The sequence below is a fragment of the Myxocyprinus asiaticus genome, chromosome 26 (genome assembly GCF_019703515.2).
Source record: "Myxocyprinus asiaticus isolate MX2 ecotype Aquarium Trade chromosome 26, UBuf_Myxa_2, whole genome shotgun sequence".
Classification (NCBI taxonomy): domain Eukaryota; kingdom Metazoa; phylum Chordata; class Actinopteri; order Cypriniformes; family Catostomidae; genus Myxocyprinus; species Myxocyprinus asiaticus.
In genome coordinates, this window is record NC_059369.1 from 46,063,216 (window position 1) to 46,081,313 (window position 18,098).

Below are 18,098 nucleotides of genomic sequence, written 5' to 3' on the forward strand. Positions count from 1 at the left end.
CCCGGGTAGTGTAGACAGGGAACACGTTAACAAATAGCCAAATAGCTTTTTTTGAGTTTTCTCAATTCAGATTCATAAGCTTTCGATTCGATATAGATTCAAATGGGCGTATTTCAATTATAATGTCCATTTTTCTTTTTATATGAAACATTTCTCAGCTAAATATTTGTACAGGGGACCTTCGAACTAGGTATATTACAAAGATGATAATTTTATAAATTATTCGTTTTTCATCAAATTGGTTATTTTAGCTTTTTTTAAATTATTTATTTATTTATTTATTTTTTATTATATATATAAATCCTTGTGTTCCATAAATATGATGTCTTGAAATTGCATATATTTTTATATATATATATACACACTATATTAGGGCTGTCAGTCGATTACAATTTTTAATCAAATTAATTACATGACATTCCAATTAATTAAATTAATTGCAGTTAATCACATACATCATTTGCTGAGAAAGGTCCCTAAATGAACATAATATAAATAATGCATAATAATTAAAACATTTATAAATATAATATGTAGGGCCTTTAATAAATATACTGTATAAAACGGATTAATTGCATTATTGTGGTAGATGAATAAAGCATTGATTAGACAATACAAAAAGTGGCTTAAGAACTCGATATTTTATTTGTTTTATTCTCATATCATTGAACAGGTCTAGAGTTGACAGCAGTCTGTTTTGCATTGAGTTCTTACGTTCTTGCGTTGTGTCTGTGCTCATTTTAATTGTTGATTTGTGCATGTGTGTGCCTCAGACAGACGCGTTTGGAGCGTCTCTGGTATTTAGCATCATAAACGGCACATTTTAAAGACGCTGTGTCAAGTTAAAAGTAGTGTAAACTTGGAAAATCACGTGTCAAGATTCCTGTATTCTGCTTCCTCGGTGAGCGGTTCTCATTCTGTCACTGCGCTGCTTGAGAGGTTTGTTGAGGTGCGTTGACACGGCTCGTAAAAATAAATCTGTACTTTTATTTCGGAGTTTATGTACACGTTGGGGGGCATCATTAATTGTGTTATTTTTTTATATAACTAATCGCACTAAATTAACGCGTTAAATCGACTGCCCTTATTTACAGCATACAGCATTTCAAGATGTTCTGGAAGGTGAAGTTTATCCTCCACGTACCTCCTCAAAAACTGGGTGCTGCCGGTGTTTCAGTCCTCCTCAATCCACTGCAAACTTGCATTCAATGTACACCGTTTTTTTTTTTTTTATAAAATTAGTTCCTGGCCTACTTTTTTCCCCCTCATTGAATATTCATGGAATATGCATCACATTACGATGTTAAATTGGTTGTGAGTGCCGTTTCATGTTGACTTTATGAGCATGCTGCTTTTATAAAATAAGTTATTTTGGTGCTTGTTAATCATTTTAAATTATAAAATGATCCAGGCTTTATCCAAGGTGCCCCTGCATGCTGTTTCTTTTTCTGAAGTATTCACTGACATTATATTCTAAACTGTCTTGTTCTCTGTTCTTTTTTTTTCTTCTTCACTTTTTCTGGCTGCTCAATCTTACTCGCTGCTTCCTGTGGGGGACATTTCGGTGACTGGATCCTTTTTTCCTTTTTGGATAAATTGCATATTCTGTCACCAATTTGCTAATGGGCTTGGCAATTTGCCAATTTCTACCATTAATCCTACACAATGACATGGACTCATCCTTTTTGACTACCCACACAATGCCACCATGCAGCCAGGAACCTGCAGATCCAGCAATCCATACAGCCGGTGGACCCTCTGGACATACGGATGGACAGCCACTGGACGGCAGTACAGACTGAAGGGATGAAGGACGGCTCGGTGTCGCCCTCAGGGTCTCAGCCCTCGCTGAACACCCAGCTCACGCAGCCCACCTCCTCCACAGGTAACCCGGGTGTGGTGGAGTCACGCCTGGGCCCTGCTGCTCCTTTCGGGGGGGGGGGGGGGTCGTGTGTATGTGTGATTGCTTGTTAATGTAAATTTGTCGGGTCGTCCAGACTAGTTAGTTCCGTTCTGTCCTCTTTCTCTCATTCACACTGCTCTTCTTTTTGTATCTCGTGTTGTACCCGTCAAGAGTTTGTACACACCTCACTGATTACTTTTTCTCAACATCTTAAAGACCTTTTAAGACCATCTGCAGCAACAGGAGTTTGGAATACTCCAGATTTCAACGGATGATTCGCTGTGCTAAAAGAATAATGCTTTTGTGAAAGGACTGGTTTCAGGTTAATTGGTATCAGAGCAAAGATACTTTACTCATGCATGTGTTCTCATTAAAATGTCCTAATACCACGCATCATAAAACTGAGTAGAGCTGTCGTTGTGCCTGTCTTTTATTTACACAAAGTATCTTCACAAGCACGCCAGAGAGCACAAAGTGTGATTAAAATTTGTATGATATTACGCATTAAAATAGATGATGCGTAGTGGCAATTATGACAGCAGTGCAGCTCCCAAAACCTTATTATTGTCTGCATTTGGCCCCGTATAGAAAAAGTTAGGACACCCCTGGTCTATCGGCTTATGCTTTAAATGCTTGGAATAAGTTTTGTAGACAAATGTAACCTGTGCCTATTTCTGACTTGCGGTAAAAAAAGTAAAATTTTGTTTTATGTTTTATTTTTTCAATAATGCGACAAACATCTGCGCCAAGTACCAATCCAAACTCCGAACAATGTCTCTGGCAGATTCACGAAGAATGAATTGTGGCTGGTAATAGCGGCGTTTTTTTGCACGTGAGCTCTGCGCTGGTTTAGCGCCCGATTCACTAATGAAAGTATGCAGATCAGGCAATGGCGCAAACGTGCCCACAGAATTGCTGCTAAGCGTGATTTGCATGTGCAGTTCTGATCCTGCGATCTGATTCTGAGCACTATGTAACAGACGATGCCGCAGATCACCGTGTTTTGCACACCCTGCCAGGACTGAACAGCATCACTTTGATCCAGACACCTTAACCATCTCTTAAACAGGCAGAACGTGCGCTTGACGACACCGCGGATCTGGCTATCTGCCAGGTACTGCTTATGTGATCAGTTGAAAATGTTCATTAACGTCTCTTAAATCAGATTAGTTTTACCGCCTACTTTCATTTGTCGGTAATAGTATTTGTGAATGTAGCGCAATCTATAATGAGCCTAATTTACATAAAAAAGGTGGTGTGTTAGCACAGAAAGGAATGATAATGACTTCATTTAAGTACTCAAGATGCAGCACAATTTCAGTGCTGGTTCCGGCTGCTAAAATAGATTGCGGGTCGTTAGTGAATAAGCGCTGAAATACCACGTGCAAAAGTAGCGCAACTGTTTAGTGAATCTGCCCCTTAGTGCTTAAGGTGCGTAGACTCAATGAATAATCTAAAAAAAGAGAATAGAGCTTGCACTCAAATAGGGATGGGCACGGGTACTCGGGAACTCGGACGTGGCAGCAATGATCGATCATGAAAACGATGATTGATAGTGATCACGCATGATGAGACTTTTCACTTAATTCGAAATCCAGTGACAATTACCTGACAACTAAACACACAAACAAAGAGGGAGCTTATTTTTAATTTTGAGATTGATTACGTTGTGGTTTTGACGAGTTTCTAAGTTAGATGTCCGATATAAAGTGTCATTCCGTTGCACTTTCCCCAGTTGAAAGGTGGAAATTCCCACTCTCGGAGTTGAATGGAACACTTCATGAATCATCACAGCAACAACAATACAGAGCATCACGGCTTTCCTCACAAGAGCGAACATTTGGGGACACACACACACACACACACACACACCAGGCACGTGTGGCAGTGGACTCAATGCGCTGAAGCAACGCATATACAGCAGGCGAGTGTTTCAGACAGCTAGACAGAGCGCAGCTAAATGGAACACAATGCAGCGTCTTCAAACTGAACGTCAATTTAACACGCATATTAAAAACACAATGGTTATAGCGTCTCCTGTTATTTGAAAATAGACGGTTCAGACAGTCACTAAAAAAACTGGTGCACGCTTACTAAGATTACTACGATAACCTAAAGGAAAACAGACAGACGTGCGTTGGGCACATTCTTTCAGAGTTGGACAGCGAATCTTCACATAATGATATAATATAATGCATTATATTTTGAATCTTTTGTACATTTTGTAACATATTATTTTATAACAGCCTATAATAATGAATAGACAATACACTGGAACAACAAGACACAATGCAGCAGCTATAGACATTTGTCAGACATGTTATTATATATACAGTTATGAACATGTAATCGACAAGTACTCGAGTAGACAAAATGACCAAAATGCCCATCCCTACACTCAAATAGGAAAAAAATCTCTCAAATTATTTATTTAGAGGCAAAATGTGGCAAGTGCAAAAAAAGTGTTGAGTGCAAAACAATTTTACAATTGCCCCTTTGTCAGTGCTAAAAGTTTTTATTTTATAAAATGTATAAGTTGGACCAGAGATTGATAGAAAGCAGTCAATGAGTGTCCAGAATACATGGGATACTGACTGGTGATGATGCTGAATATTGCACAAAAAGCATGTTGTAATCAGAACATTAAGACATGACTGGAGTATACATAAAGTGAATTTCTGTAATTGACACATTTCACTTTTAAGTTAATTGCAGCAGCCCTAGTTGTAATCTCGATTATTAATTGTGCAGCCCTTGGCTTATTCGAACAACATTTTTGGTCACTGCATAATTCCCATTCTTCATAGTTTTGATGACTTGTCAAACGTAAAACTTGCTAGTAACTAAAATTAGAAGACTAGGTGTGTCTAAAGTAAACTTTTGATTGGTACTGTACCTCATCATATTGCACTTCCTGTTATCCTTTATCCTGTTTCAGTTCTGTGTATATGGCATGCTTTTTTATTGTTTTGATTGCCATTATTTTGATCCTTACCATTTTTCAGGTTTAATCATTTGTTTGCCTGTAATTTGATGTCTCAGTCTGCATTTTATCTGTAGGCGTTACCTTTTGGAGTCACCATTCTGTGCCTTTTTTCTGTTTATCTATTTGTGTTATTCATTTATGTATTTAGTTTGTGTGTTTATGTATTCTATGTACCTGTTCCCATTCTCATTTCCCATTGGTTTAATTGTAGCCCCCTCCCACAAGTCCGTGCGTCATGAGGCTGTCAGAGCCTGGTTGGATTCCATGTCTGGAGGTAGAGAAGAAAAACAGTCCAGAAACTTTTTTTCAGTGCTAACACACATAATCAGTGCATGGCAAGGTTATACAACACTTATAGCACCACTGCAGTCATGCACCAGTTGAACAGACTTGACTGCATGTTGAAACTTATTTACTTACAATGCTGTGCATTGTCATGAGAAAAATCTTTAAAAAGAAAAAACTGCATTTGGAGTTTTTGGTCCCCTGATACTGGATGTAGCGTGTCCACAGGGGGTTGGTGATTGCATTTTGGAGTAACTTTTGATGACTTTGCATGGCACTTTGTGTGACGATTGCTGGTGTACAGAGAGGTCAGGCCCAAAAATAGCTATTGTTCAGAGAGCAGGCACACAGAAAGCCTTGAATATGTCAGCATTAAACATTTCACTGCCAGTGCATGTCAACAATAGACCTAAAAAGAGTTATTGAAGCTGGACAAAATCTCTGCGAGGGTCCAAACATTTGCTTTGTCTCAGACTAAAGAGTGGTGTGTGGAATGGGGAATCTCAGCTCAGTCCGCCTCTTTATTCGGACTTTATTACATTTCATGGACATTTCTTTGCACACACTCCAGCCTTTCCTCATCTGCTGGTTTTGAGCCTTATCCATTTGAATGTGTGTAAATGGATATTTGCTTGTTTAACAACTAACACTTTATATTTACTTTGGCCACATATACACTGCAGCTAAATGCAGTTGTCAGTCCTCTTGAGTGCTTATTCTTGCTCTGTACACACACACTTTTTGGTTATTTTACAGGAGTGACAATCATGTTCTACTACTGAAGTCACTCCTGAAAAAATCAGGTAGTGACATATGCATTTTCATAATATATATATATATATGTGTGTGTGTGTGTGTGTATATATAGTGTATACAAAAACGAACAGAATAAGTTATTAATGCATTATGAAATAAGAAGCAGCCACTTATCAAGGATAAGCAAACATTGACACCTCTGACAGGAGTTTCTTAACAGTAGCAGGCAATAATACACCTGCTGAGGTTATCACGGTCACCCATAGTGCGCAACAATGCCCGCCCACTTTTTCAGGCGTCTTTGTTCTGGAAGTTACCATTCATTTTTCCATTATTAAAAAGTTGAACCTTTATATGGCGCTTTTCGGACACTACACTCAAAGCACTTTACATACATGAACAGAGGAATCTCCTCAACCACCACCAGTGTGCAGCATCCACCTGGATGAGGTGATGGCAGCCATAGTGCACCAGTACACTCACCAGCTGTTGGTGGAGAGAAGAGTGATACAGCTAATTAATGGAGGGGGATTATTAGGAGGCCATGACTGAGATGGGCCAATGGGAGGAATTTGGCCAGGACACCAGAGTTACACCCCTACTCTTTACGAGAAGTGCCCTGGGATTTTAAATGACCACAGAGAGTCAGAAGCTCGGTTTAACATCTCATCCGATTGACAGTTGTAAGCCATGAACCAAACCAACAAGCTCAGAGGTGAATCACAACATTATAAATATTTTCAAGGTTCCCACGCGTTCTGGAAAACCTGGAATTTTACAATGCAGTTGTAGTAAGAAAAATACCTAAATGTCCTGGAAAATATTTTATTATAATAGAACTGTTTGACTGTTTCTAACAAGGTTATTGTTGCATGTACAAAAACATGGTAACAATCGGGCCTCGGAATAGGAGTCAAATACACATTCGTAATATTTTGTCACTGCCGATGGCTGCGCATTGTGAAACAACGTCAAGAACAAATTCCTGTCACATACGATCTGATGACGATCGGACCTGAAAACGAATTCACACCCTGATTGGGTATCGTGGTTAGCTTTCACACCTTGATATGTGAATTGATCTTCAATGTTCAACAAATGGAGTCGGCTTATACCTCGGTTACCACATGTAGAATGCGGAAAACATGGACAGATTGACGGAATCATAAAAACTGCATTAGCTAGGGGGGCCTGGGAAGCTCAGTGAGTAAAGACACTGACTACCACCCCTGGAGTCGCGAGTTTGAATCCAGGGCGTGCTGAGTGACTCCAGCCATGTCTCTAAGCAACCAAATTGGCCCGGTTGCTAGGGAGGGTAGAGTCACATGGGGTAACCTCCTCGTGGTCACCTATAATGTGGTTCGCTCTCGGTGGGGCGCATGAGTTGTACGTGGATACCGCAGTGGGTAGCGTGAAGCCTCCACACGTGCTATGACTCTGTGGTAACGCTCAACAAGCCACGTGATCAGATGCGCGGATTGATGGTCTCAGACGCGGAGGCAACTGAGATTCGTCCTCCGACACCCAGATTGAGGTGAGTCACTACGCCACCACGAGGACTTAGAGCGCATTGGGAATTGGGCATTCCAAATTGGGGAGAAAAAAAAAAAGGCGGAATGTCATTGAATATGACCCATTTGGACAAATTAATGTTTGAATGCACAATTTATCCAATTAAAATAGTGATATGGCCTAGTGTCATTAGTGAACTGCAAAAGTCTTTGATATAACTGAATAAATATAAAATGAGATATATCACAAAAGTGAAGTGCGGTTCAAAATGAATGTGCGAAGCTCATCACGATCATCACGTGCGCTCTTGTATGTATGTGTAAGTTGACAGACAGAGAGCACTCTGAAGTGTGCAGCACATGCAGACTATGTGTTTATTTCATTAAATCACCGCTTTACGGGGATTAATAATCACGCTTGACCATGTAGCGAACTGCTTATCCACTGGTAAGAAACTACCATCGAAAAAATCTCCGAAACGTCAAAATAAAAGCTAGATTTAAATATATGCATGTGTTTTTGCTTAAATATGACTCTTGTTGGGCACATAAAATGTCCTGGAAAATTGTGCCTTGAAAAGAGTGGAAACCCTGGATTTTGCTTTGCTTTGAAGCAAAAAAAGTATTTGAAAATCGGACAGAAGTCAAAGGTACTTAGCGTCTTTTGTCAAATTGAAATTACATGGATTGATAGCTTAAACGGAAGCATATACCATCGATTAACAACCTCGGAGCTCACGGTTGGTCTATCTTTAAAGGTTTATAAGTTATTGTCAATAATCAGTTCCCCTGTAGAGAAAATGAATGGGATTTGTGAGTTTGTTGTAGTAGGAGAGACTCTTTTATTCTGCACATGGACTGATAATTTGTGGGATTAACTCTTGCAAATAAATAAAACTGCAGTGTGTATGTGCCCATTTTACTTTCTTTTGTTTGTGAGCTACATGCTTTAACTTTTTGAATGCCTTTTTCTTTTCTCCACACAATATGTTCAGTTGTGTTGACTCCCATCAAATCTGGGATGTTTTTCTATATTCAGATGTGTACTTTAGCTATTTTATGTTGGTATAGTCTGAGTTTATGTGCCTTTATTCTTCTCCTGTGACCCCAGAGCCCTGTGAACAGGAGGATGACCCAGGTGCAAAGGTGGACAGTCCTGACATGGAGCCGGGCTCTGAACTAGATCAAGGTTTGTCAGATCCACTAGTCAAATATAGTTTAATGGTAAATACCCCCTCAGGTCTCAGAACTGTGTCCCAGTGTTGTGTTTTCTGATTTCACAGAGGACATTCCCTCTGACGCTGAGGCTGAAGCTCGTTCACACTGTGTAGATGAAGCGGTGACGCTTCCTGTGGATAACAGTAAACCAGAGTGCCAGGGACAAGTTTCCATAACTGGTAATCATAACCTAATCACAATCATGAACTCATGCCTTTTTCATTTTTGTTTTAGACTGATGATTGAAAATGTTCATGCACTTGCATGAGTTGCATTTGTGAACGCATTACATCAGTCTCTTACTTTATAATTATTCTGGCTTTGATGATTGAAAACAATTGGAAACAAGGTTTCTTTTTTTTTTCTATCCATCAATATTTGAGTCCATTTTATGCTGTCCCCACAGAGAAAACATCTGCAGCTCCAAGGGAACTGATTGTTGACGTTGTGCTATCTCCAATCCAAAAACCTGCTTTACCCATTGAGGAGGTAATATTGGATTACAACATTTAAATGCAGGACTCTCACGGTCATGGATAACCTGGAAAAATCAGGGGATTGTAAAATTGTGTTTTCTAGTTTTGTTCTGCTCTAAATGAGTTTCCTGGTGAATAGTGCACTTGTGTAGAGGAAAACTTGCTTGCAAGCTATCGTGATGCCTGAGTTTTAAGTGAATCACTCTTTTGAGCTGGTTCTTTTCAATGCATTGGCTTAACCAGTTTACAAATTGGAGTGAATACAGCCTGATCTCATGAAATTTAAGAGGGCATGGCAATATTTTTGCAAAACTGAAATTACGTGCTTCATAACACTTTTTGCTGCAGTTTACAACAGAAATGTCCAGCGGGGGGCGCCAAAACTGAGCGAAATTAGGTTGTAATCAGATTAGGTTAAGGTGAATTTTAGATGGGAGTTTTTAATGAGTAAAACGCACCTCCGTAACCCTAAAACTTTACCATAAACCTAACCAATAGTGTCTGAAAAAAATAAATGCGAGTTTAACAGAAACTCCGACACCTAACCCTAACCGGTAGTATTTTAAAATTCAAATTTGAAATGAAAAGCACATTTTCTGAAGCAACCACGTCATTTTGTGTCACTTCTATGGTACTTTCACTTTCGTGCATCTTTGGCTGGATTGTAACCGCGGTTAATGAGTCCAAAGTCCAACACTCTTAACATGTGAGCTACCAAGCGAGCTATTTATAATGGAATAAGTGTGTGTGTGTGTGTGTGTGTGTATATATATATACAGTATATGTAGGTGGGTCTGTAATACAAGTGTTAAAATGTTTCGTTTTTCGAATCATGCGTTAGTGTTTTGATATCATTGCGTGGGGTGAGTAAAATAAGTGTTTGTAAAGTCAGCAGTTGTAATCGTGATTTGTGTGACAATGAATACAACGTACAGTTGGTGTAGTGCCTCTAGTGCTCATTTCACTAGGAAACTGCAGTGAAATCTAGAAAGCGGCATGTAAAAGTCAGTTTTGTACACAGTTTTAAACATAAAAATTCTCTCATTTCCTCACCCTCATGCCATCCCAGATGTGTATGACTTTTTCTTTTGCAGAACACAAATGAAGATTTTTAGATGAATATTTCAGCTCTGTAGGTCCATACAATGCAAGTGAATGGTGACTAGAACTTTGAATCTCCAAAAATCACAAAGTCAGCATAAAAGGAATCCATAAGACTCAAGTGGTTAAATCCATGTCTTCTGAAGCGATATGATAGATGTGTGTGAAATCTCCACTTTCACTTCCACATTCTTTTATTTTTTGGCAATTTGCATTCTTCGTGCATATCGCCACCTACTGGTTAGGGCTGGTTAAAGGTGGAGATTTACAGTTTAAAAGGACTTATATGTTCCTGTTTCTCACCCACACCTATCATATCACTACTGAAGACATGGATAAAACCACTTGAGTCATATGGATTACTGTTATGCTGACTTTTTGGAGCTTCAAAGTGAATGGTGGCCATGAACTTGCATTTTATGGACCTACAGGGCTGAAATATTCTTCTAAAAATCTTCAATTGTGTTCTGCAGAAGAAACAAAGTCATACACATCTGGGATGACATGAGGGTGAGTAAATGATGAGAGAAATTTCATTTTTGGGTGAACTATCCCTAATGCTATTTTTCAGACCTAGAAAAGTCATGAAAATTAATACAGTTTTAAAAGTCATGGAACTTTCAATAGTAATTATGCATATTCAGAGTTACACTTGGTTTCAGTATATTTAATCACCAAATCAGTTCTCTAGTTTAGAGCTTCTATGGAGTAGAACTTGCTCACTAGCCATAGTGATACTCAACTTCTGAGCCAGTCCTTCTTTTGAGAAAGCTCTTTTCAGTTAATTGGACAAAGTAGTTCACAAATCGGTCGAATGATCAGTCTGTGTGAGGGAAGGGTTCCCCGGGGAATCAAAACAAGCAAAATTATTTTAAAAACTGTTTTCCAGAAATTGCAAACTACTGGAAAAGTCATGGATATGTGTTGGTAATTAGGAAATCTTACTGAATCTGAATGCTTTTTTTTTTTTTTTTTTTTGACTATCCAACTGGACAGGACATGGGAATTCATTAGTTTATCCAGGGTTTTTCCTGGGTCCGTTTTTTTAAATTTTAATTTTCTTTTACATTATTGCATTTGCAGTGTATTATGATAAATGGTAGTGTTGATGTGTAGATGTGAAGTCTTTCATTGATCCTGGTGCAGGTGTTTTTTCTTTTCCTCGTCAGTGCTGTTCAGAATGTTGGAGCTGTCTAGGCATTTGAAATGGTTGAATTGCTCCATTGTGCTTTAAAATAGTGAATTCTCATGTAAAATTGAAATTGGTCGCATAAGTTTTGTTGTCTGCGTCGCGATATTGAGGGAAGCCCAGTTTAATCACGCATGTGATCCGCTCTGCGCTATCCTGCCACCGGAGCTCATATACCGAGGGAAGCCACGATGACGCGCGTGCTCCAGAGATGCAGGAGGATAGAGCAGAGCGCATCACTCGCACGATTGATTCTCGTTGGATCGCGCAACATGTACGTTAAATCAGTCTTCAATCACTCCGCATGCATTCGCATTCCACATGAGAAGCATATTTAGTGCTTATAAAGCGGCAAAAGCTAGATGAATATCGTAAAATTTGCTTCGGCGGCCACCAAAGAACCCTGTTCTCGAAGTGTGAGAACCCTGTAAAACTCTCTTGTTGGGCTAACTTGTCTACTAATTTTAAACCATGACTTGTACTGTTATTCCTTTGCAGGTGAAAGAGGCTTCTCCTGTAATATTAGTGAAATCTCCAGGAGCACGGTTCTTCCCGGAGCCCTATTTACCTGATGATGTCAAACCAACGATTCCCTCGCCACAGACTCCTGATACTAAAAGTCCCCATTCTCTTGTTGCTCAAATTCTTGCGGCATCCCCAATCTGCTCCAAACCTGCTCCAAACTCAGAAACCGTGTCTCCCGAATCTCCTGTCCAGCTCCAGCCGTGTGTCTGTTCTCCAACAGGTAATCCTTTGTCTCCGATCTGTGCCCAGTCACAACCCTACCATGAGCCATCCTCACCCCTTTCCTCAAGCTCCCCGGTCAGGACTCAGCCAATCCCAGCCATCACATCCACTCCTTTAGCCAAACCTGCTTCAGAGAAGAGAACTGAGGAACCCTTTTCTGCTCCGAAAGAATTAGACGCAACTCCTGCCAAGAAAACAGACCTCATTGAGGAGTTCTGGTTGAAGAGTGCTGAGATCCGAAAGAGCTTAGGACTCACTCCTCTCGACAGAAGCCAAATAACAGTAGAGAAGAATTTTGTGAAAGCTTCAACCCCTGAATCATCTTCACCCAAGTCGTATACCCCAGATGACTTATCTGAAGAACAGAAGCCCACATTCACAGGTCGATCAATCATACGGAGGATCAACATTACTTTGGAAGGACAGGTTGTATCTCCAGTGGAATCCAAGAGTAATGGTTCAGAGAAGAAGGACTTGAGCAGCAGTTCAGGATTGGGTCTAAATGGAAGCGTGACCACCAGTCAGACTGCAGCTAGTGACAGCTACAACAACTCTGATTCCACTATGCTCACTCCTCCATCCAGCCCTCCTCCACCTCCACCCAATGAGGAGCCGGCCCCCCTCAAGATCAAAAAGCCTCAGGTTTCTTGGGACAACCTCCTGGAAGCCAATGAGGAGCCCAAATCTGAGACTGCGCCCTCGAAACCGAAGACTCCAGTCAGTCCTCCTCAACCAAAACCAGTCACGGCCCCAGTGGCGGCTCCTCGAGCTAACCCACCTGTTGTGATGAGGGTAAAAGAACCAAATAAACCACGCAGGGAGGAAGTGAGGAAGTCTTTTGTGGAGTGCGTAGACGAGATACCATTTGCTGATGACGTGGAAGACACGTACGACGACCGCACCCCTAATACAAGCGCTCCGGAAAAGTTTTACACACCACCGACAAGCAAGGTCAGCCGAGAAAAAACACCTTTCCATCTGCCATTGGCAATGGAAAACGGCAAGCCCCACATTCCTGGAGGTGTGTCCCGGACTACAAAGGCTTCCCAACAGTTTTCTCCAGAAGCCAAGGAAATAGCAGAAGAACGAATTAAGGCACGGGAAAAGTCTGTGAAGAGCCAAGCTCTGAAAGACGCCATGGCCCAGCAGCTCACTAAGATGAAAGAATCGGAGGCTGCCAAGGGCGCTGTAGCAAAAGTTGCCTGGAACGTTACCGAGGCAACAGGGAAAAACAAAAAGCAATTAGAAGCCCCCAAGGACTCTGCTGTAATGGTCTTGGAGTCCAAAAAGCAGATGGAGGTGCTCCCTGATCGTTTCTTTACCTCTCCGGCCAGTACGACCTTAGACAGTTCTGTCACTTCTTCAGAGAGCTCCACTGGAGGCAAAAGCAAGAAACGCAGCTCACTTTTTTCTCCACGTAAGAACAAAAAGGAAAAGAAAGCCAAAAATGAAAGTAGACTGTCTGGCACTGAAGTGACACCACCCAAGCACAAGTCTTTGTGGAAGGCAGTCTTTTCCGGGTACAAGAAAGACAAAAAGAAGAAAGATGACAAGTCGTATACAAGCACACCCTCAAGCTCTACAACTGTAGATTCAGGGAAGAAAAAAGAGTCTCCTCTGGGCAGGTCCTCAGGTTAGCTGGATATCTGTCATTTGAATAGGAAAGAAATTGAAAAAATTTCCAAAATGTGTTGTTGGAGTGCTTATAACTCCATAAGTATTAAAGACATTTTAACATCCTTGATTCTGGTTCCGAACAAGCTTTCCTTTGGGTATCTTCATTTTAAGGCCCTATGTTGTTAAATCCCAGAGAAACGGTGCTCACGGTATGGCTGCATTCGTATATCTGGAAAGCATCATTAAGGTGCGGAAACTACTGTATTTGCACAGATTATCCTATTAGGCTATTTGTTTCTGCCCTAAAAGTGTTTGGTTGTCAGAGACCGTAAATCAGAGATCCCAGACTTGGTGAGATGGTCCCAAATCCCCTGCACTACACAGGCATGCGCACACACATCCATCCGACTCTAGGTGGTGCTGTAATTAGTAAGCACATTTGTTTTTGCTAACAACCATGGAACCATATGGGTTAGAATCGCAGTTCAGAAGAGATTTTTTTTGCTTTAGTCATAGTTTGTCTTTTTTTTTTTTTTTCAATTTGTAATGCCCAATTCCCAATGCACTCTAAGTCCTCGTGGTGGCGTAGTGACTCACCTCAATCCGGGTGGCGGAGGACAAATCTCAGTTGCCTCCGTGTCTGAGACCGCCAATCTGTGCATCTTATCACGTGGCTTGTTGAGCGCGTTACCATGGAGACATAGCACGTGTTGAGGCTTCACGCTATTCTCACCACGTGCCCCACCGAGAGCGAGAACCACCACATTATAGCGACCACGAGGAGGTTACCCCATGTGACTCTACCCTCCCTAGCAACTGGGCCAATTTGGTAGTTTAGGAGACCTGGCTGGAGTCACTCAGCACACCCTGGATTCAAACTCGTGACTGGTTTTAACACTGGTTTCAGCACTTTGGTGTTTGTACCCATAATGATGCATTTCAGATTTTAGCAGATTTACATGTCTGAAATCCGAACATTAGATATACTGTAGGTATTGCACTAACTGAAGAGCCACGTGTCGCTTATTCTTAATAACAGGGAATTTTGGATTCTTAGAAACCAAGATTTGACGACATTGTTTTTATTTGAATAAATAAAGGTATATTTCTAATTTCAACATTATTTATACTGGACAAGAATGTGACCCACATTTGGTTTTCGACCATTGAAAATGAGTCAAATTTAAGCAAGGAGCCACATTGAGAGCCCCATATTTCTGGGATTTGGGCCTGTAGGGCCTTAAAATACTTGTAATACTTCTAAAAATACTTTAATACTTCTGGAGTTATAGGCACTCCAACTTTGGAAAAACAACACAAAAAAAGTGCTTTTTCCCATATTTGGACACCATTGGCATAATGCAACAGGTGGTGCTGAAGTCAGCTGATTATAGTAATAGATCTGCCTATCTCTATGTAAAAATAAAATAATGATGATGCTGAAACCTTTCTAAGGTCATTTTTGTACCTGTAGTTTTGCTCTAAAATCATAGGTGAAAATTATCATTTTAGCCCTCTCTACAAAATCATGAATTACTCCGTAAATATTGATCCATGGCATGAAATATTGGGGCTTTAATCATTATTCATGTTTGTCTTTCTTCAGAAAAAGTTTTTTTTTTTTAAAAAGAAAGAAAAAAGTGCCATTTCTGAAATTTGGTTGATTTGACATGGAGTAACCCTTTACCCTCAAGACTTATTTTTCATTCTTTCTTGTGGAACACAATAGGAGTTATATACTGTATACCAGAATGTCCAAGCTGCCTTTTTCCATTCAATGCAAGTGAATTGTGACCAGGCTGTGAAGAAGGACTTTCAATGCACTATTTTAAGTGAACAAAAAAAAATGTCAGTTTCAGTCTGTTCCTCACACAAAGCCATCATATGGTTTTTGAGGACTTGGAATATACTGGACGTGTCATATGGTTACTTTTGACACTTTTATTTTGCTATTTTGACCTTTTTGAAGCTTGACAGCCCCTGGTTCCCAATCGCTTTCATTGTATGGAAAAGAGCTCTGCTAAACTGCTCCTTTGGTGTTTCACAGAAAAAAAAGAAAGTCATACTGGTTTGAAACAGAACGAGGGCGAGTACCTGATGAATTAAATATCTGGTGAACTGTCCCTTTAAACTCATGAGTTATGAAGTTTAAATATTGCACTGGGTTTAATTTAACTTACACGTCCTGTTGAATAATCTTTCAACTGATGATGATATTCACTCATGTAGATTTACATTTGCGAAGAAATCTCAGCTTTTCCGAGGACTCAGATCTCTCCTGTGATGATGTTCTGGAAAGATCTTCTCAGAAGTCCAAGGCTGATGTAAGTTTATGTAATATTTAGAGAGCTTTTTTTATTTGAGTCAAATGAGTTTTTTCTCCAATTGTAATGAAATCTTCTGCTCTTCCCAGCATCATGTGGACCTGTTTGACTTGGTGTCAGATTTGAAAAAAGATGCGATGAAAGAGGAGAAAGACAAAGAAAGGGATAAGGACAGGGCAAGGGAAAAGGAGAGAGTTACGGAGAAAGGAAATGAAAGGGAGAGGGAGAATGAAAGAAGAGTTAAAGAAAAGAGGATAAAAGGAAAAGAGGTGGAGGTATTTCAGTGCACAGCAGGAATGTGTGAAAATACTGAATTTCAGTCTAAACTTGAATGTAACAGCATGCAGACAAAACAGCAAAAATGTACAGTATGACAAGACATTGTACAGCACTGTTGCATTCAAGAGCTGTAAGAAATGAAGTATCTTCAGTCCTGCTGTGATTGCTTGGAGGTGCATAGAGAGACCAGATGCAGAAACGTAGGCCATCTTAAGGAAATCTTCCTTTAATTTACTGATGGTGCTTTCTTGACGAGCAATGCTCTTCTGGCTCTCTGAAGCAGTCTAGTAGTGGATGTAGCTACATCAGGGGTCGGGAACATATGGCTCGTGAGTCACAAATGGCTCTGTTAAAAATCAAGTGGCTCGCCGGGTGTCTCACCATTCACCAACACATGATCTTTTAAAACTTTCTAGAGATGAGTTTCCTGCAGAAAGTGTGGGTGCGATTGCAAAGCTTGAAGTCAATGACACTGTTTTGATTTCCTTCCGAATTTGTCGTACAGCCTACTCCTTTGAAATGAACACCTGACAAATGTGGATTTTGCTGATGTACCAGCCACTGTGGAGGGCGACCAGTAAGACTGCTCTGAGTGATATATGACAAGAAATTAAACACAAAGACGTGGATTTATATTTTGAAGCACAGATGAAAGAAAAGCTGCCGATGCTCGTCTAATTTTATATGTGCGCAGTGAGTTCTGGGCCTCCCAATAACTATTGATCTTAGCTGTTAAGAGCATTTTTTACGAGCGATTTTATGAACGTTTGTTATTTTTTATGTGCGCCCAAAAGAAACAGACAAAAGAAAAGCCGTCAATGCTCATGTCTAATTCGCTGTTGTTCAGAGGCGTGCAACGGGACCCTGTCTCCTGGAGCAAGCACATGTAAAGAGTTATCACTCCTTTTTCCTCTGTTTCATTCGACTGAAAACTGTTTGGAAGAATAATGTAATCAATGAGAATGCTGCACATGATCTCCGATCATCTCGTGAGGTGCTGTGAGTTTCGCTTTATTTCCACGGAGCAGTTCGCTCTTACACATTGTGAACGCAACTCTGCAGGTTCATTAATAGATACAGGGATCTTTGTATTAAAGAAACAAAGATGAAAGTGATTAAATCAAAGTAATACAAGACACGTTCACCTTGAACCTCAAATTGAGTTCTATTTTCATTTCTTTAGGCAGCATAGACTGTATTATCAAACGCAATACACATTCGATAAGAACACACATTTAGCAGCACAAGGGAATTTATTAGGCTTATTTATTAAGATGATTATTATAATTATCTTTACATTTATAATTTCATTTAGTTCTTAATTTGCACCTGTTGCCGCATGCTGATACTTGCGTGATGGAGCCGTTGGAGACGGTAAATGTTTGGATTTGGGGAGGTGGTTAAATATAAGATTTTTTTAATCACTTCGGTATTTTATTGCTTTTCTCGTTTCGTTTAAAGTGCAATTTGAATTTAGAAATGTCTAAGTTTTTCGTGTTTCAATAAATTAATTACATTTCTAAAGCAAAGTCAATAAAGCAAAAATATTCACTGACCCTTGGCAGGGGGGGGTTGACCATATAATCAAATATTTTTTACATATCGCCCAGCCCAAAGGGGAAGTCGAATTTTTCATGAGCAATTGTAAAATGTAGTAATTTTACGGAGACCCGCACAAACACGTGTACTCAGTTCCATATTGCAAC

At 40.1% G+C, this 18,098-nt stretch overlaps 1 protein-coding gene across 2 annotated transcripts in view; it reads left to right on the forward strand.

The window, feature by feature from the left end:
- Positions 1-18,098, forward strand: part of mical3a (microtubule associated monooxygenase, calponin and LIM domain containing 3a) — a 128,903-nt gene that overhangs the window by 82,050 nt on the left and 28,755 nt on the right. Inside the window, exons 32-39 of one of the 2 annotated variants that reach the window (XM_051656756.1) lie at positions 1,715-1,885; positions 5,101-5,163; positions 8,553-8,630; positions 8,725-8,838; positions 9,066-9,148; positions 11,924-13,805; positions 16,019-16,113; positions 16,203-16,388. In XM_051656756.1, coding sequence (XP_051512716.1) covers positions 1,715-1,885; positions 5,101-5,163; positions 8,553-8,630; positions 8,725-8,838; positions 9,066-9,148; positions 11,924-13,805; positions 16,019-16,113; positions 16,203-16,388 — 2,672 coding nt within the window. The remainder of the gene's footprint in view (positions 1-1,714; positions 1,886-5,100; positions 5,164-8,552; positions 8,631-8,724; positions 8,839-9,065; positions 9,149-11,923; positions 13,806-16,018; positions 16,114-16,202; positions 16,389-18,098) is intronic. The other variant, XM_051656755.1, reaches the window with a different exon arrangement.